General features: G+C 47.2%; 2 protein-coding genes across 2 annotated transcripts; both read left to right on the top strand.

Moving 5' to 3' along the window:
- The first annotated feature begins 6289 nt into the window (after positions 1–6289).
- Positions 6290–10808, top strand: GSTK1 (glutathione S-transferase kappa 1). Its single transcript, XM_019715373.2, has 8 exons — positions 6290–6494; positions 7023–7104; positions 7297–7425; positions 7735–7835; positions 8012–8047; positions 9605–9721; positions 10096–10189; positions 10526–10808. Exons 1-8 carry the CDS (start codon positions 6423–6425, stop codon positions 10573–10575), a joined length of 681 nt encoding a protein of 226 aa, XP_019570932.1. The 5' UTR covers positions 6290–6422; the 3' UTR covers positions 10576–10808.
- A 6195-nt stretch (positions 10809–17003) lies between these two features.
- TMEM139 (transmembrane protein 139) lies at positions 17004–19290 on the top strand. Its single transcript, XM_019715372.2, has 3 exons — positions 17004–17228; positions 18218–18467; positions 18686–19290. The coding sequence occupies exons 2-3, from the start codon at positions 18235–18237 to the stop codon at positions 19095–19097; spliced, it is 645 nt and encodes a 214-aa protein (XP_019570931.2). The 5' UTR covers positions 17004–17228; positions 18218–18234; the 3' UTR covers positions 19098–19290.
- The last annotated feature ends 980 nt before the right edge of the window (positions 19291–20270 follow it).

Here is a 20270-nt window from a genome sequence, read left to right as displayed (position 1 = left end):
TTCAACCACAATAAAGCCGCTAAAAATCATACCTACTTTGTAGGATTGTTACAAGGATTAAATGGGTTAATTTTTATAAAGTACTTAGAAGAGCGTCTGACAAGTGGTAAGCTTTATGTGTCCTATGTGTATTTACTAAATAATAAAAGAAAATATTTGTGGCTCTGCGATTCAACACGTGAGTAAAGTATTAACAGCGCTCATATGTTTTTCCACACCACAGGAAGTACTTCTGAGTTCTTAAGCAATGGAATTACTACTACTCTTCCATAAAATGCATTTAAAAAATCCTATTATGCTTGAAGTCATTCAAGTATTGATGTTGAAACTTGTCACCTGACCTGGACTCTACCTGCCACCTCTCCAGCCTCATCTGCTGCCATTGCCATCTTCTAAATCCTTCAGCCAAGGTCAACTTCTCTTAGGTCCTCGGTGGAGATCCACCTGCTTTCTCTCTCACTGGTCGAACTCCTACCTAAACCTACTGACCCTTCAAGTCTTCCTTTAGGGTCACTTTCCATGGAAAGATTTCCCTGACTTTTTCTCTTTGCCCCAACATCCCCTCACCCCAAACACACACACACACACACACACCATACAGTGTACTGAATTTGCCAGCCAACCTGTTTGCCTTCTGATTCCCACATCAAAGGATAAACTGTGTTTGCATCCCCAAGCACTCAGAACAGTACATGGCACAGAAGGGGCGGGCACTCAATAAGAACTAGTGCAGTGGTTCTCCGCCAGGAGTCATTCTGACCCCTCAGGAGACATCTAGCAATTCCATCACCTCAAAAAGTCCCCTCATGCCAATTCTCAGTCACTCCCTGATCCCACCCCCAGCCTCAGGACAAACCACTGATTTGCTGTCTTCTCTGGAAAGTTCACAGAAATGCAATCATATGAATGGCGTCCTCTGCATCTGTTTTCTTTCACTTAGTATATTTTATCATCGCACTGGGGTTGGAGGGTGCTGCTGGCATCTAGTGGGTGGAGGCCAGAGATGCTGCTAAACATGTACAAAGCACAGGACCCCCACCCCCACCCCCCAGAATCAGGAATTATCCATGCCAACATGTCAATAGTGCTGAGGTGGAGAAACTCTGCCATAGTGGATGAAAGTGTGAATTCATAAACAAATGAATCTTTTTTGAGACCTGAATTTAAGGATTATTCTTACTGTCAAATTCTAAAAGAAAAAAGCCTCTAAAAATATTTCAACACCGCTTTCCTTTCCACAATTTGAAATTTGTTTCTCTAATGACATTATTTTCAAAGAACTCCGCAGGATGGGAGAAGTCTCGGTATTATTAATACCAGGTCAGCGACACTGTGATGTCTGCATAGATCCCCCTTCAGGCATGACCTGCAGCTTGCGGGTACAGACAGACCCAGGTCAGGGCCTCTTCCCAGGACAGCCCCAGCCCACCTCCTGCGACTGGGGTGTAAAGGCCCAGCTCACTCACCTAAGTTGGGGGAGCCCTGCAGGGCCATCCCAGCTTCAGAATCCCCGTGGGGCAGGCGGAGGCCTTAGCTGAGGCAGCACCAACGCCCACTGTCTCCCTCCGCCGCCCTTCCTCTCTTTCTTGTCCCTCCCTTTCCTCAGGTGGCAGTCCTAATATCCGTCACTGATAAAGCTCCTCCTCTCTAACCTCGGGAGTCTGGCCTCCTAACTGTAACACCAGGACACAATGGCTCTGGCTCCTAATATTTATTTTGAACATGAAGATTTTTATTGTATAAAAGAAATCGGTTCTTAGAAACATATAGTCTCCCTAGGCTGAACCATGAAGAACTGGAAAATCTAAACAGACCGATCACCAGTAAGAAAATTGAATCAGTCATCGGAAACCTTCCCAAAAGAAATCGAACCGAATAGTGACAGTTTCATGCAAACTGATCTCTAGTGATAGAAAGCAGATCACGGGGTCCGGGAAAGAGGGCAGAGAGGGCTGGGAGGGAGGGATTGCCAAGGAACACCAGGAAACTTTGGGGGATGATGGATACGTACGTTCATTATATGGACGGAGGTGTTGGTTTCACAGGCGTATACAGATGTCACAACTTCAAGTGTACACTTTAAATTTGTGCAGTGTATTGTATGGCCGTTATACCTCAATAGAGCTATTTTATAAAAAATAAAAGGAAAAAAGAAATTTATCAAACCTGAAAGGGAGTCTGAGAAATGAAGAAAAATGGTTTATAGTCCCTAATACAGCTACTTACATTTTTTTTCGTCTTTCGTTTTTGTGCACATAACCAATGTTGTTCATATTTTACAAGGGGACAGTGACAGCATATATTAGCTGTCTCCAGCTGCAAAGCTGTCACACTGGCGTGTCCTGATGAACTGTGAGATGTTCCAACTAAATTTGTAATTAACCATATTTAAAGTACCCAGTTAGCCAAGGCTTACCTCTTCCAGTCTAGCGTAGCATATCCAAGGTCACGGCCATAATATTGCCAACTTCACTCTCTTGCACTTTGGTACGGTGCCTTAAATGCAAACACTAGCACACAGAATTTCACATAACCCTCAGTAAATCCTTAGGAAAATGTCAGGCGTTTAGAACCAGTGATGTAAATACTCAGCTGTAGCTTGGCAAATACTGTATCTTAAAACTGTGTCTCCTGTGTTGCTATATGCCCTTCATACTTGATATTTTCCTTAAATCTAAGTAAAATATAGAAATGGTAATAAATCATATAAATAAGCCCTTGCAATCCCCTTCCCATTCTGCCAGGACAAGCTCCTAACAGCAGCTTCCCTCCTTTCTTTCTGGGTAGATAATATACTCACTGGGGTCAAAAATCAAAAAGTGTTAATGGTTATACACAACAGAAACTCCCCCTCCTCTGCCCTGCCCCCAGTCACCTAGCTCCCCTCCTCAAAAGCAACCAATCTGATTAGCTTTTTGTCTCTCCACCCAGCAAAATCAACACATATATATGCATATGTGTTTATCCACACACTTGAAAGTATTTCAATCCTTAAAAGATAGCAAATAATATGCACTGTTTTACATCTTGATTTTCACTTATTATTATATAGGATATCATTATATAGAGCTTCCAAAACCTTTGTGTAAAGTTGAAAATGTAAATGTTGATGTATTGAATTAGTCCCTGGAACATTTGGGTAGTTTCCAATCTTTTGCCATTCCAAACAATGCCATAATAAATAACCTCATAACACACCTTACTGCATGTAGGCAAACATGTTTATCGCACAAATTCTTAAAAATGGAATTGCTAGGTCAAAGGGTGTGTGCATTTGTAAAACAGAAAGAGATTGCTAGACTGTTCTTAGAGGTTGTACAGATTTATATTTCCACCAGTTACATAAGACAAACTTACTAACACCCCAAGTCATCAAACTTTTTGACCTCTGAGAACTTGAGAGATAAAACTATATCATAGTATAATTTTCACTTGAAATTTTCATAAGTACTTACAAACAGGTTTTTTATGTTTGAGAGCCATCATGTCCATTTCTGTGACTGTCCTGATCATATTTCATTTGCCTATTTTTCCACTGGGTTGTTCTTTCACTTTTTGGGGTTTGTTTAGCTCTCTCTTCACTAGGATAATTAACTGTATGATGGAGAAATGAACCCAAGTATTCTTCCCAGTTATTTTTTGACTTATTGGATTTGGCCAAACAGGTGTTTTTTTTCAATTTTATGTAATTGAATGTATAAATCTTTTAAGGTTTCTGCATTTGGTATTACAGTCAGCAAAGCGGTCTCTCCTCATAGATTTTTTTTTTTAACATTTTTCCATAAGTTCCCCAGGCACTTTATTGGTTTCTTTCTTTAACATTTAAATACTTGTATTTGATCCACCTAGAGATGCTCCTCATATAAAGTATGAGGTATGGGTCCATTTACATTCGTTTAAACCTCCCAGTTGTCCCAATACCACTTGCGGAACAATCCATCTTGTACTCATTGGAAAAAGCAACTTATCTAAAGCATTTCTGGTTTCAAAGATTTAATTCCAAATCACATGATTAAAGTGCGAGTGATGTTTCAAACATAGACAATACCATCGATTCGTCCATGAAAGATGAGAATTTGGTTTACATACAGCACCCCTTCTCTCCCTCCTCCAGTGTTTGTAATTATTTCACATTTAGTTCCTCTAGTAGTTACTTTTGTTACTTAAAAAAATTGACTTACATCACTATTTCTTGTTCCAACAGCTCTAACCAGTCCCTAGACACCTCTCAGCAATATGAAGATAATTGTCCATTGACGTGCGCATGGCCTTTGCATAGCTGTCGTTCCCACTCCATATGACCCGAAACAAAGCCCAACCTAAAAATAATAATAATAATAATAATAATAATAATAATGTATGGAAGCAGGATGTAGAGACTCAGATCAATGTTTTACCATTCTATGATTCTTAAAAAAAAAAAAGCCCATGAGTCCAGAGTGATATAAATAAATGACTGAATAAATAAATAGGATAATTCTCCCTTCGGAAGAATTCCTATTAATAAATGTGGAATGAGGGAAATAGAAAATCACCATTAGAACATCACAGCAGTAATTGCTGCAGGCAAGAATTCACTGGTGATAAAATCGATGAGTGAAAGTTTAAGGAGGAACAGGACATTGCATAGCCTCAAAGTATCTCCCCCAAAGTGTCTTAATTTCCATAGTACTTCTACCATACTTGTATGTCCACAAATTCTTTGATGTTCTTCCCTCTAGGAGGTAGGTTTAATCTACCCAATCACTACCTCCACCCCAAGTGGGTTGCACTTAGTGACTCTCTTCCAAAGTATAGAGGATGGAAAAGGGAAAACAGTGATTTTTATGGAGAAAATCTTCAGTTTCTCCACCTTAAGCAAGTGGTCAAGATTAACGTCACCGGTAATGTCATGTTGGTATCAGGGGACACCCTCCCCATACAATTTGAGGAGAAAGGCGCTTTACCTCCCTGGTACATAGTATTCCCCAAATCCATAACCCAGCCTAGTCGTGAGAAAACTTCAAACTCAAATTGAAGGGCATTCTATAAAATACCTGACCAATACTTTTCAAAGGTGTCACAAGAAAAAGTCAATAAAATTTTCCGACAGGAGGGAACTAAAGATGCATGACAGCTAAATTCTATGTCGTATCCCGGACTGGATCCTGGACCAAAAGGACGTGGGGTGGAAAAACTGGTGAAATCCAAATGAAGTCTGCAATCTAGTTAAGGGTAATGTACCAATGTTAATTTCACAGTGTTGCTCATTCCACCATGACGATGACAGATGTTCACGTAGGAGAAAGCTGGGCCAGGGGCATGCAGAGACTCTATGCTATCTTTACAACTCTTCTGTGAGTCTGAAATTATTTCCAAACAGAAAGGTTTTGAAAAAATAAGTGATGATCTGCTTTTACAATAAAATCTTATTACCGGGCTAAATTAGCTCTTGGATACTTGTAAATTAATGTTGCTGGAGAAAAACTAAGCATAATTTTTCAGTTTTGATGATCGTCACGCAAGTAGTTTAATTTGCAAGGGGGCAAAGATAACATCATTTCTTGTTCCATTTATATGTTCTAGTCTAGTCTATCTGAACATTTATATTGTGTCTTTGTATTCTGATGGCCTGGGTTTTTTCTAATAAATACAAATGAGAAGTGGAATACATGCATGCTTTCCAATCCGTAAAATTAACAATGTTAAAAATAATTTTAATGAAATTCAATGGAACTCTAAAAAATTATGTGTCTGCGGTAAATGTAATCCCTTTATAAGACAATATGACATTCACAAATACTAATAGGGCAGACTATTCCATGTCTCCTTCACTCACTTATAAAATATGTACTGACAGTCAAATCTATGTTCCAGGCATGTGCTAAGCTCTGAGAAACACACACACACTCACACACACGCACGCACGCACACACACACACATATTAGCCACTTCCTACTCTGCCCCAGCCCCAGGAAGTTCATGCAACTGCCAAGTAACACTAATAACTAACGTGCACCGCAGTCTTCTCATTCCTCCCAAGTCTATATAGGTAGGAGTTATCACTGCGTGTCCCCATATTTATGAGGGATGAGGAAACAGGTTCAGAGAGGTCCAGCGGCTTGCCAAAAGCGCACAGCTGAGAGGCGCAGCATGCCTCTCAAACCACCCTCTTTTGCCCCAGACTCCACCCCAGGACAGGGCGGTGACCAAGAGGTGGGCGGGTCACCAAGCCCACGCGCTCCCGCGGTGACACCCCACCCATTTGGCTCCCCGCGGCGCAGCCCCGCCCACCCCAACTAGCTGCCAGACTCCGGAGGTACAGCTCTCCGAGGCTGCGCGGTGAAGGCACGGGGCGGTCCTCCAGGCAGGCCCGGAATCTGGGAGGTGTCGCCGCCTCTCTTCTGCAGCCGCTATCGCTTCTCCTTCGCTACGCGCCAGCATGGGGCCCGCGCCGCGGACCCTGGAGTTCTTCTACGACGTGCTGTCCCCCTACTCCTGGCTGGGCTTCGAGGTGACGCCGGGTCTGGGAGGGCAAGGGCAGAGAGAAGAGAGTGCAGGACGCAGGGTCCATGGTCTCGTGCAATTCCTGGCACTGCCCAAAACAGTTTAGGACATGCAGATAGAGAGCCAGGGCTGAAGGTCACTTGGTATTTCTAAAGGGAATAAGGTCACTGGCTCCAGGTCAAGCCGGTCTATCGCAGTTTACCACAGTGCTTTGGAAAAGGGGCAACTCCAGAGAATAAAGGAGAAAGCCATGGCACCGCCACCTCTTAGCCCTGGATGTCAGTTTGGAGGGGTGACAGGGTAGTGTGTGGTACAGGATGGAAACTGCACAGGAGCAGAGGTCCTGGGATAGATTGCTAGGAGTGGAGAGAGTTTTGCCATCTCAAACCAAGTACTTTAGGGGGTCCGCATCACCCCTACTTTGCGCTTAGAGCCGCTGGCAAACCAGCTGCCATGAAACACCCTTGTCTTTCCCTCTGCCATTCTCATGCTTTCCACCTTGAGCACTGGCTCTAGATCGTCTCTGCTCCTGCAGATCCTGTGCCGATACAAGAACATCTGGAACATCCATCTGCAGCTGCGCCCGAGCCTCATTGCAGGGATCATGAAAGACAGTGGTAAAAAGGCAGAGGCTTGGGGCAGCGACTCGAGGGAGGGCTGATTTCAGAGGCCCAGGGAGGCTGCCCTCAACTGTCTTTGTACTGGCACCAGCCGCTAGTAATCTGCCCTGTGCCCAAAACGCAGTAGGGGTCCCCCAAGCCTTGGACTCAGGTGTCTCTCAGCAGCGGGGCCCTACTTTCCACTTGCAGGAAACAAGCCACCAGCAATGCTTCCCCGAAAAGCCAAATACTTGACAAATGACATAAAGCTCCTGGGACAGCAAATCCAGGTTCCCATCAATTTCCCAAAGGATTTCTTCTCTGTGATCCTTGAAAAAGGTGAAGAGAATGGGCTACAGATGGGGGAGCTGGTGGAGGGCAGCGAAGTTGGAGACTTAGGGCCAGGAAGGAGGGGCTGGGTGACTAACGTCAATGAACCAAACTCTGGGAAAACTCAGGATCAGAACTGAGCGAACAGAAGGTTGTGGGGACATAAGAGGACAAAGAGCAGGACAGATCAGTTAAGAGAAACTTGGGTGGGAAGCTGAGGGCAGTGGAGCTCTGGGGGGATGTCAGAAGCAGGGAAGAGCCAGTTCTCCATCAGGAAACAAACTAGGAGAGCCCTACCTCAGTGCCTCTGCCCCACAGGAAGTTTGTCGGCCATGCGCTTCCTCACAGCCATGAAGTCGGAACACCCGGAGATGCTGGAGAAAGCGTCCAGGGAACTATGGATGCGTGTGTGGTCTCGGGTGAGGGCAGGGTTCTGGGAACCCACCTGGGAGACCCCAGATGACTTGGTGACCCTCCCTTTGTTTCCAGACACCTGCTCCTGCCCTCCCCTATTCACTGCCCTCCTGTCCTCCATCCCTCCCTCCCACCCCTCGCCGGGCCGCCTCCTTCCGACTGAGTGTTCGCTTCTTCTCAGGATGAAGACATCACAGAGCCCCAAAGCATCCTGGCAGTGAGTGTCCTGGCTCTGTGCCACCCCCCCCCCAAAGAATCTGAGAACAGTTGGCATTTGGGGTGCAGAAGCCATCATTGTCTTGGTGGCGGAGGCTATGGTTATTTGGGGAGAAAGGATACCTGTGTTTGAGGGGCCAAATTACTGCAAGGCTGGAACTAAGAGGAGTCTCACACGAATATCTCATGGTTGGAAGGGGAAGTGCAAAATTCTGCACGGGTACAATTATGTGATAGAGGAAGTCAGTGGGAGAGAGACCATAAACGTTACCCCTCCAGACAGACGGGGAGGGATGAAGTATGGACAAGTCTTGGACCCAAACAGTCCAACACACACCTCACCAAAATGTCCAGAGTAGAAAGCAGGAGACTTTTAAAACAGGCTTTAAAAAGACAAAAAGAGATAACTGACTCAAGCCAGAATTATACAGAAGTCTGAGTGAGAACAAGTGGAAATAGCTCAAAACATTGACATGGGTGCCAGCCATAGATGGAGGTATAAAAAGTACGTGTTTTGTTTGCGATTAAATCAGGAAATTCAAAACAATGTTGTCCCTTCAATTTACAAAAGATAGTTGAGGTATATTCAAATTGAATATACAAAATGGCAAATCACAAAAAAACTTTAAACATACAAAGAATGGCCGATGTATCCGCCTGTGGTTTTATCCCCATCCAGTTTATGCGTAGGCTTCCCTTGTCACTTAATATTTAACAATCATTTCCCAACGCAGCATTCCACTCCGTGGTTGGTTTTGTTTACTTAACCATTCTCCTATGATTGAACATCTGGTCTGGGACACAGACGTCGTATGTAGCCAAGTCAAAGACAATGTCACCTCAGAAAGCACGATTCCGTGTTTCCCCTGCAGGCCGAAGCGGTCGGTCTCAGGGCTCCTCACACCTGGCTATAGGTTAAAATCACCTGGAACCCCTGGCTGCCACCCCCCGACATTCCAATGCAAGTGTTCTAGAGGGTGGCCTGAGAATTGGGATTTTAAAAAGCTCCCCCCAGAGACTGTAATGTACAGCCAAACCACCGATCCCAGACTATAAAGACAAACCCAAACTGAGCCTTTGTCATTCTCTTGAAGCCAGGCAGGTGGCTGCAGAGGCCACGTGCCCTCCTCAGAAGTCTCCAGGAAATTCCTTGGGAATTAGAACCCAGCCCTTGATTCAGAAAAGCACGAGATAGTCAGGAATTCTGAGAAGTAGGAAGGCAAGAGCCCCGGACTTCACAGGCAGGGACTCAGATTCTGACCTTGAGTCTTTAACAATGACCAGTGAGGTACTGCTCAACTTCAGTCTCCTGGTGGCGTCCTGAGGGGTCAGGAGCTGTCTCTAAGATGCTCTCTGGTGTTCAGTTTCTGCAACTATGACTCTGCCACCTGCTCTTCCCGCCAATCTCAAGGTTTTTGAAGGAAGAAAACATAGCCCCTCTTCACGAGGATAGACCTCCCCTGCAGGGTGGGTAAAGGCCTTGCCAGGAAAACCTGGGAGCAGCAAATGAAGACTCCTGAGATCCCCACCCCCGCTGATGCAGGCTGTGTTCCCTCAGGCTGCAGAGAAGGCTGGCATGTCTACAGAACAAGCCCGGAGAATTCTGGAAAAGACCTCCACACCACAGGTGAAGAACCAGCTCAAGGAGACCACCGAGGCGGCCTGCAAATACGGGGTGAGCAACTCGTGATGTGTGTCCCCAACGCCAGTGTGAAAGGCAGTCTGAGCCGCTCTGCTGGGTCCCCACGCTCCTGTCCAGAAGCCCCTCCCTACAGGAGGCCTCCCTAGCTCTCCCAGAGGACATTTGTCCTCTCCCTTCCTGGCCCTGCCCCCAAAGAATGGAAGAGAGGGAGATAGATGGTGATCAAAGGCAGAGCATCCAAGAGTTAGAAACAGAAAACTTTCCTTAGAGCTGTGAAGCCGCTTATCAAACACCTCTGGCCATTTGCTTGTATGACCCCAGACAAGGATTGGCTCCTAGCCTTGACCCCAGCCTAATAAACACCTGCTCCATCACCTTCCTCCCTGCACTGGAACTGCTTTCTCCAGGCCTTTGGGCTGCCCGTCACCGTGGCCCATGTGGATGGCCAAACCCACATGCTGTTTGGCTCGGACCGGATGGAGCTGCTGGCACACCTGCTGGGTAAGTTACAGGGTCACACTGAGCTGCCCCTGACCCCAGCCTTACTCCCATCCTATTGGTTCACCAGGACAGATTTAGAGCAAAATATGTCCTAGGCAGAGAATTCAGCAGCTCAACTCAAAAACAGCATCAAGAAAAAAATGTTCTGGGCATTTCCAACAGCAAAGCCTCTTCCAGGCATGGGGTGCTTGCCTGTAGGTTAAATGGGAGGGGCCACCTTCACCCCCATAGGAGAGAAGGAAGCCTTCTGTACCTTGCAGCCAAGCGTGCTCTTCCTAGAGAACCCCTGGGGGCTTGTGAAGTCCGCCTCTGACATGTGTGGTTTTCTCCATCCAGGAGAGAAGTGGATGGGTCCTGTGCCTCCAGCTGTGGAATCCAGGCTTTAAGGATGCCCAGAGGAAACAAAGCCATTGGGGTGAACCAGCTGACCATCTGCTGACCGTGGGGCACTGGGGCTCTGGCCTCCCCAGCCCCGGAGATGCCAGGCAGGGGCTGTGTGGTGCGTCCTCTATGTTATCCTCCTGGCAGCTCTTACTTCTGTGCCTCTAAGTGCCTTTTCAGAGCCCCAAACTCTTCTTTCGCACAAAATAAACCTAATGCCATTAGGCATATTTCTGCATCTGTGTCTTCCGTGGCGTTTGTGTTCTTGTTCCTGCAGTCATATCCTGTCTACTCTTAGAACAGCTCTTCCCGGACTCCCAGCTCCCCTGCCCACCTGGCGCAGCTCGTGTGCAAGGAGCTGGAAACAGTCCCTCTTCTTCTGCAGAAACTCCCTAGGTCTCTGTCAAGGACAGAAAACTAAGCCAGGTGTATTTTGCAACTCTCCAGTTTGGCACGTACTGTCTTCTGACCCCCCACGGTGTCTGAGAGGGGCTGGGACCAGAGGCCCAATGGGAGTGAAGGCTGGAGGGAACCAGAGCATGGCTGAGCTTTTGCCCAGATATTTAAACTGGGTCCAGCTCACTGGCCAGCAGAACCAGGGCAGCATAGGGAGACCTGCTGGAGTTGCCATGGCCTGGGCAAGCTGCTCATCCCCTCTGAGCTCCCTCCTGTCACCCACATGCAGATCCTGAGAAAACCCCAGCCTCTCTCCCTGGCCTAGTATAAGTTCTGTTGCTTGCACACAAACTTATGGCTTTCCCACACGCCAGTTATTTATCCAAAGCCCCTGCTCTATCTGCCTACTGTGCAATAAGTAGAATACCTTGTGTTTCAATAGTATTTGGACTTCCTTGAGAATGTCTTTATTGAGAAGCTGAAACAACACTTGGACACGGGGTGGAAAGCACGTGTGGAAAGCATCTTCCCTTTGCCCCCTCCCTGTGGCTCTTTCTCATCTCACATCCCATACTCCCCTTTTGTCCCACATCACTGTTCTGTCTTCCTCTTTTCTCCCCCTTTTCCATTATTTCAGAATATCCCAGGATTTCAAATCATAGTAAAGTAACGCCAGTAGTCCATCTCCAAATAAGCACTTTCTCCTTCAAAGGAGATTTCAGGAGATACTTGTCCTGGCATAATTTGTGATACCAAATAATTTAAATATCTAACAGTAGGAGGATGTTTGAATGAATTATGGTATATCCCATATGTAATGTTTCATAGCCATCAAAAATTGTATGTGTGAAGAATTTTAAAGCACAGTGGAAATCTTAGGATATAATATTGATTAGGAAAAAAGATGAAACTATATAGTATGATCTCGATTATATCTTGATATATTAAAATACATTACAGAAGATGTTAATATATTAATCTTGGAATTAAATATGTCAAGGTATTTCTATTTTATTTGTATAACTTTTTAAATGCTCTGATAAATATATATTTAAATTTAAAACAACAAGAATTTGTATGTTCACATTTGGGTGCAATTGTGCATTCTTCCCACTGTTTTCTAAAGGTACCAACTGCACTACCTAACCCTAAATCTTACCCAGGTTAATGTGGGATAATCTGACCACAGAGGCGTTGCTCCCAGCTCGGCCCATCCTTCTTCAAAGACTAGCACCCTATTGTCCTGATCCAATAGCAGAATTCAATCTTCTCTGGAGGAAGGAGACAATTTCTAGACTAACCCTCTCACACATGATCTAGATTATAAGTTCTGAACAACTTCTGCCAAACAGAACCCACAATGAATGTATTCATCAGGGTTTTCCAAAGACACAGAACATATTTATAGATATACAGACAAAGCAGAAATCGATTATGAGGTCTTGGCTCACGTGATCATGGAGGCTGAGGAGTCCCGCGGTCGGTCACACATCTGCAAGCTGGAGGCCCAGGGAAGCAGGTGGGGCCTAAAGGCCTGAGGACCAGGAGCGCTGGTATCTGAGGGCGGAAGAATGTGGGTGTCTCAGTTCAGAGAGCCAACTGGCCCTGCCCCTTCTCTTTTTGTCCTATTGGGCCCCTCAAAGGATTGAACAGCACCCATCCACACTGGTGAGGGCCCTCTTTACTCAGCTTACCGATTCAAATGCTCATCTCTGCTAGAAACACCCTCAGACACACCCAGAAATAATGTTTCATCAGCCATCTGGGCACCCCGTTACTCAGTGAAGTTTAAGTGTATAAAATTAACCATCACAGAAAAAAAAAAAAAAAAAGGCCCCCAAATGCAGCTATATTTTTTATTAAATAAAAAAACACTCTTTTCTTTAATCCAAAGAGAATTTTATACCTATTCTTAGCTTCTTCCTCTCCCTCCTTCTATCAACAGTAGTTACGTAATACCAAATTTGCAATGATGTCAATACTCAGAATTGGGAACCACTTTCTTGGATTTTCATTCAAATTCCAAGCTTACCAAATAACATTTTGCTTCTAAAACACAACCTTCTCGGATAAAATTCCTAAAACGTAAGTGGTAATTAACAACAAAAAAGTATTGTATGCACGTGGTAAACAAACCAAGAAAACACCAGCAAGATGTCAAGTGAAAGGTGAAGTCTACCCTTTCCCATTCCTACTCCAATTTCTTGCATATCCTCCCAGAAATGTCCATATTTTTTTAACATGTAAATGTTACACATAACGCAGAGATGCCACACACCCTGCGTCAGTTTCCCCAATGGTGACATCCTGCCTAACTGCAGTACAATAACACAACCACAAACTTGACAATAGGATCAGACCTTATTCAGACCTCACCAGTTCCACAGGAACTCTTTGTGTGTCTGTATTTAGTTCCAAATAGTTGTATCACCTGTACACTCAGGTAACCACCACAGTCAAGATTCAGAAGGCTCCCATCAGCAGGGTCCCTCAGGCTACCCTGCGACAGCTCCCACCCCACCCCCACTTTCTTAAGCCCTGCCAAGCACTGATTTGTTCGCCATATATTCATAGTTTTGTCTCTCAGGAATGCTGTATAAACGGAATCAGACTGGCTTGTTTACACGCAGCATAATTCTCTTGAGGGCCACCCTAGGTGTTGTATGTATCAGTAGTCTGTTCCCTTTTTATTGCTGAGTAGTGTCCCACGGTACAGACGTGCCAGTTTCTTCAACCTGTTTCAGGGCATCTGGGTTGTGTCCAGTTGGAGGCTATGACAAATAAGGCTGCTATGAACATTCATGACAAGTTTTTGTGCGCACATAAGTTCGCATTTCTCTGGGGTAAGTGCCCAGGAGTACAACTGCTGGGTCATACGAGTAGCATAAGCGCATGTCCAGTTTCGTAAGAAACTGCCCCCTTTTCCTGAGTAACTGTACCAGCAATGCATGCGTGAGTTTCTCCACAGCCTCATCAGCATTTGGTATTACTCTTTTATTTTAGCTTTTCTAACATGTGTGCAGTGATATTTCATTGTGGTTTTAACTTGCATTTCCCTAAAGGCTAATGATGAACAGCTTTTTGTGTGCTTGTCTATTTGCCGTCTGTACATCCTCTTCAGTGAAATGTCTATTCATGCCTTTTGCTTATTTTCTAATTGAATTGTTTTGATAAACAGCTATAGTTTTTAAAATATTTTAGAAGAATGTACAATCTGTCAGAAGACATTTTTGAGACAATGGGGGGGAAATAACATGGATTGGATATTAGGTGATATCCAGGAATTAATGTTAATTTCAATAAGTGTGATAATGGCAGGATGGCTGTGCACAAAAAGAGTTCTCACCGGTTGGAGTTACGTTCTGAAATGTTTAGGGTGGAAGTGGCGTGATGCCGTTTGAAAGGTAGGAGAGGTGGAAGGAAGAGACAAACAAGAGGGGTAAAATGTTGGTCGTTACTGAAGCTGCGTGATGGGTACACAGAGAATTCCCTGTACTATCCTTTCCTCTTTTGTGTGCATTGGAATGTTTGCAGGATAAAAACGTTTTGAAAGGGAATGCAATGGAAATGTAATTCTGTGATGTTAGATATTTTCACCAGAGGATTATGCACACAGGTCGGCGTCAGGGACTTGCCACCTACGCTCTCCCACGGGACCTCACGACAGGTTTATGACCTGCTATCGCTGTCTGGAAATGCTTCGCAATTTAGAATAGGGCCCTGCATTCTCATTTTGTGCTGTACCCCACAAATTATGCACCTGTAGCTGATCCTGTAAGCATGTAATACATGCTGAGTATATGCTTATCAAATAAATGAAACAAAGAAAAGAAAGTAAGTGAAAAGAAAGTCATGAAGGTAGCAAAAATATGAGGAGATAACAAGATCAAAGGAGAGACAGATAAAGTCACAAAGTAAAAAAGTTGGAGATTCCAGGAAATGACGCTGCCGGGGAGGCAGGCAGGTTCAGAGAGAGAGGGGTCCAAGTAGAGGAGTTTGGGGCCGTTATTCATTACTCTCCTCAGAGGAATCACAGCCCTTCTTCGTTCCACCACAATTCCCAAGGATACGCAAAACAGGAAGCTGAAAGAGGTAGCCACTTGGACCCCAGGCTAAAAGAGGATTGGAGGCCGGGGACAAACTGGACCGGTGCTCATTTGTCCCAGGCCCTTAATTCCGGCCTAGAGAGTTCCTTCAATGTCTTCACAGACGGTGGGGAAAACGAAAACCCTTCCTTGCCTTGGAGCAGACCAACTGCCTCTTTTGCCAAGCCCTCGTTCAAGGCTATGACCGGCTCTAGCTGAGGCCAGACTGGAAGAGCCTGGGAAAGGGAATGGGGGAGCAGGGGCAGGCAACTGAGGGAGGATCAAGGGATCAGAAGACCAGGAATAATTAAGTCTATAAGTATTTGCCAATTACCGATAAATGATCCTCCGAGTATTTATTGTCTCCTCCTCGCCTAGTAATCAGACGGATGTAAGAGGAGTGTAAACAAACCCCACTCTTATCTGCGATGGGTTCCTGAGCCCCGCCCTTCTCGGCACAAAGTCTCTTCCCTGAAGCCCAGCAGCACTTTGTACCTTGCTCACAGCATTGGTCACTTTGTAGCCTGTCTTACAGTTAGTCACATACACGGCCGTCCTCTCCTGGGCAGTAAGCTCCTTGAGTGTGAGAGTCCCACGGGATCTACTGTATACACCTCAGAGTCCCACATAGCAAGTGAACAATAAAGAACGTATGAAACCAAGTTTGACAGATGGTAGAACTGAGATTTGAAAGCTGGTTTGGCCAAGTCCACAAAATCTGTGATTAACCACAACGCCTCCCTGCTTTCTCCCAGTTAGGGACATATGCAAGTGGCACCCTGTGGCAAGATTGCTACATTCTGTAGACACTTCTAATAAACACAGTGCTTTTTCTGTCCCTTGGCAACAACCACGCTCAATTTCTCAAATTCCAGAATCGCTTTTTGTGGCTTAGTGCTGAACATCTGAGCAAGAGTGACAGCCTGGACCCCGCTGTTCACTCAGTTCGTTCCCAGCGAGCTTTGTACAATATTACAACTAGTCAGTGACATGACAACGTTGCTTTATCCTGACATGCTTGAGGATTTAGGATTCTTTGGAAGCATTTCCATCCCAGAAATATCAATGTTCTCTCTCTCTCACACACATACATACACACACCCGCTCACAAACTCATGCTCACACACCGCCTATGCCGCACGCCTGTCCCTGGGATTAGATTTGTGCCCCGTTATCTTCCACTCCCCTCTGTTTGTCCAGTGGTGACTCTGAAGGCACTCAGCACAGTCTTGGCTGTCCTTCTCTGAGTTGCAAGGACAAAGTGTGCCTCCAGCCCCTCTGCACCTCCCAGCACTCACCTCACCCAGATTTACTGCCCAATCCGCAACTGAAAAGAGTGGGTCCTGGCTCTCCTGTGTGTGGTGAGGTCAGGCTAAACGGTAGTTTCTAATCGAAGCATTTCGCTATGCTTAGTGAGCACCTACTATGTGTCTGTCAGGACCTGAGTTAGTTGCAGGGATTCAGAGACGATGGAAACTAATCACTCACCATGAGAGGCTCACAGGGGGAAAAAGGTGCATACATTGAAAATTACTATACAAACAGGTAAAGTGACAGAGGTAGGCGGTTATACTGTGGAGACAGCCTCCACAGCAGGCTTCGCCTCCAAGGTGGTTTCGGAAGAATCAAGAGTTCACCTGGCCAAGAAGCAGACATACAAACTCGTCTTTCAGGTCTGCAGAAAACAAGGAGTTCATGGAAAACGCACCAAGGCAACAGAAGCAGACGCACTATTCATTCCAGGCCCACAGCGAAGTTTACAGTATGCAAAGCACTGTGTGATTTACAGAGATTAAACAAACCAAAGTCTCCGCCCCTAGGCACAAAAGAGATTCCCTGAATGTAAAGGCAACTGCTCAGCACACACCGGATTGAGAAGGAATAAGGAAAGGGGAATTTAACTCTGGCCCGAAGTACAAAGATCGCTGTAGGTGGGAAGGAGGCGCCTCTCATTAAGGCACCGCAGGGGGTGGATGGAGGGAGGAAAAATCAAGGTGGGGCGGTAGGTCAGCCTTACAGAGAAAAGGGAAGAATGGAGCGGGGCAGGAGCTGAGGGATTGGGGCAGAAGAGAGGGTGGGGCCAGTGGGCTCCACCCCCTCCCCGCCTCGGACTCCCCCCGACAACCTACTTTCTGCGGAGTCTGGCCAGGCAGGTGTGGGAGGAACTCCTAAGGCCGGTGAGAGGGGCGGGAGGGTCCTGGGACTGGGGCTGGGGTGAAGGAGGAGGTCTGGCCCCACTGCAGAGTCTGAGTCCTTGCTATTCAGAGTTCAGGGAACTCCTGACAGGCTGGTTTGGGGATACAGCTGCCTTGGTGCTGCAAAGGAAAGGAAAGGCTTCTCCCTACCAACCTCCCAGCCCCTAAGCAACTCCAGGGAACGGTGGTAACTCCAGGCAGGAAACTAGAAATCTGTCTTTACTGCGTTAGGGCCAGAACAGGATGGGAGACCCTGGCAGAGATGCGGGGTGTAAAGAGATCAGGAGTTATCTGGGCCACTGTCACCGCCCTAGGCCTTTGTCTGTAAGATTCTCTCTCACTTAGTTGTGTCCCTGTGGCTGTGTTGGGCCTATGAGCATTTTCTCCCTCCAACTGGAGCATGGGTTGACAGGAGGAAATAGGAAGGTGGGGTCAGACAGGGTGAGTGGTGCTTCCTCTCTCCCTACTCACCCCAACAGGGTCATACTGAGGGTCTCTGACTGGGAAGCTAGGGGGTGGAGGTCCAGCAAGAGCAGTAACAGAGGAAGGGCAGGGTCTGCCCCATCACCTGGATTCCAGGGGTGTCAGTGAACCCCAAGGCCCCAGAGCCCGCCCAGGACTGGATCCTGGATGGTGTGTGTGGAAAAGCAGAGCTGGAAGGGAGACCACAGGGAAGAAGGAGAAAGGAAGGCAGGACTGCGACACAGTCAACTGGCATGAGGGCTGGGAGTCAGAACTCCTGGGCTGGTTTCCTGGCTAGTTAGTCCACATATACGAATACTCGGGGATGACAGTGGGATCCTAAAAAGAATTACTGGGCTGGAGAGGACCCTGCTGCTCATTTATCTGATTTGAAACCCAATTATCTGACTTGAAATCCAGAAAGGTGTCTAATACGGTTACTTAGGAATCTGACCCAGCCATGCTGCCAATTGCTAGTTTAGACACAACAGCTGTGTATCTTTTTGCAGGAGCCTGGGGAAGGGCCATGGTGCCCAGCCAGCTGTGGGGAAGACTGGAGAAGCTGTTTCTCTACCTGTGCTGCATCTCCTTCCTCCTGGGGCTGGCTTTGCTGGGCAAACAGCCACACATTGCCCCTGTTGCTTATTTCTTTCTGACCTCGGGTGGCTTCTGCATGTGTGCCTGCCTCCTGGCCTGTGTTCTGAAAAAGGTGTTCCAATCAGTGCAGACAGAGAACCCAGGGGCCTCCAGCAATGCACGGTGAGTTAAGGTGGGGGCAGGATTGCAGGACTTCACCGGGGATCCATTCTCCTTGTGTCCTTCTAGTCTCTTAGACATACAGGCTCTGCTTTCCTCTGTCACCCGTATCAGCGAGAGGAGGGGTCACGGGCTTGTGGAGGGGTCCTTTGTGGTAGATAGAAAGCGGAAAAAGGACTCCTTTCAGGAAGCCACCAATGACCTTATCTCTCCTCCCTCAGGGACAACGAAGCCTTTGAGGTGCCCACCTATGAAGAGGCCGTGGTGTCAGAATCACAGTGCCCTCCGCAAGACTTGGATCAACCACCCCCCTACAGCAGTGTTGAAATCCCCCCAGGACTTGTAGACAGACAGCCTAGCCATCCAGAGGGACCCAGGACAGACAGACTGGAGAGGAGAGTGGGCTCAGAAAGCTCTATGACCCGGGGAAGCCCTGGAGGAGCTCTAATCAGCCTGCGGCTTCGGGGACGAGTAGTGGCCACTGCACCTGATCTGCAGAGCTTGGGGACACTCCCCAAATTGGAGCCGCTCCCCCAACTGGAACCTCTTACTCCACCCCCCGCCTATGATGTCAGCTTCGGTCACCCTGATGATGACAATGTTTTCCATGACGACAACTGGACACCCCCCTGACAGAGTTTCCCAGGATATATCATCTCTCTGCACCAGACCCGCTCATTCATTTGACCAACATTTCCCAATGCCCGCCTGCTACGTGTCAGGAACTGGACATAACAAATGGGGAATTGAATCCAGAGAGGAGTCCGGCTTAGGGTAAGCCCTTCGCAGTTGACAACATTCAGGCAACATTCAGAGACCTACCCCATATCCGATATTTCCGGAGTTAAACAGAGGGTGAGACGAGGTCATGATACACAGAATCTGGGGAATTAAGAAACATTTAAGTGACAGCTCTGTTGCTTCTGTTCCAGGTGCTTTGCCTCTCTCTAGTAGATCACTTAGGCCTCTCAGCCATGTGAGGTATTATTACCTGCAATTGAAAAATGAGGATTCCCAGGGTCAGAAAAGTGATTACTTGCACAGGGACACAGTACTAGTAAATAGCATACAAATGATTTGAGCGCTGGCTTTCCTGCTCCCAAAGCCCCTTGTGTTGTCAGGACAAGGCAGAGGACGCCAGGCCATCCGCACATCTCGGTCTCCGTTCTGGACCACTGCCAGCGAGAGGAGGAAGACTTCGTGTAGACGGAACGGGGGGCCCGCTGTGTCTGCACACAGGGCAGGCTGAGTGTGACGAGGCGCAGAGGCGCACGCCCAGCCTCCTAGAGGAGCAGAGCTAATCAAAGCCGTGCCGGACCCTGCGCCATGTGGGAACAGCTCCTGCCCATCCAATGGGGGAAGCAGCGGAGCAACGCTGCCCCGAGGTTAGAGACGTCCCAGTGTGAGGACGGGTGGAGAGGAGGGGCAGCAGGGATCAGACGTGAGCTTCCGGGCGGGGAGGCGGAGGATCTAAGGAGATACTCGACTCGCCCATATGCAGCGCTGGGGCCGCTTGCACAGCCTGTCGTCGCTTCAGCCTCACCCCTGCACTCTGACCGCCACCTCGTTTCCCCAGCGCGGCCCGCCCCCGTCCCTCCCCCCTTCCTCAACTCCCAGCAAAACACCAGGTTGGAATCGTGCTGCGGTTGTGCTGTAGGTTTTAGCCACCGGGAGCTGCTCAACCACCGCTGACCCACCCCGCTCCGGGGTGCGCGCCCCACTCAGGCTTTCAGTCACCGCGCGGGTGTCTGCCTAGCGCCTGCGCGCGCTCTCCGCCTCCTCCTAACCCTTGCCCCACCCGTTCAA

The sequence above is a fragment of the Rhinolophus sinicus genome, linkage group LG11 (assembly GCF_036562045.2).
Source record: "Rhinolophus sinicus isolate RSC01 linkage group LG11, ASM3656204v1, whole genome shotgun sequence".
Taxonomy (NCBI): Eukaryota; Metazoa; Chordata; class Mammalia; order Chiroptera; family Rhinolophidae; genus Rhinolophus; species Rhinolophus sinicus.
Note: the sequence above shows the minus strand (reverse complement) of the source record. Positions and strands in the feature narration are given on the sequence as shown.

Bases quoted from the DNA above. Each gene is read 5' to 3' on its own strand.
- GSTK1 (XM_019715373.2), top strand. From the start codon at position 6,423: ATGGGGCCCGCGCCGCGGACCCTGGAGTTCTTCTACGACGTGCTGTCC. The intron at 7,426-7,734 runs GTGAAGAGAATG...TCTGCCCCACAG, and splicing joins CTCTGTGATCCTTGAAAAAG to GAAGTTTGTCGGCCATGCGC. The intron at 9,722-10,095 runs GTGAGCAACTCG...TGCTTTCTCCAG, and splicing joins AGGCGGCCTGCAAATACGGG to GCCTTTGGGCTGCCCGTCAC.
- TMEM139 (XM_019715372.2), top strand. From the start codon at position 18,235: ATGGTGCCCAGCCAGCTGTGGGGAAGACTGGAGAAGCTGTTTCTCTAC. The intron at 18,468-18,685 runs GTGAGTTAAGGT...CTCCTCCCTCAG, and splicing joins GGGGCCTCCAGCAATGCACG to GGACAACGAAGCCTTTGAGG.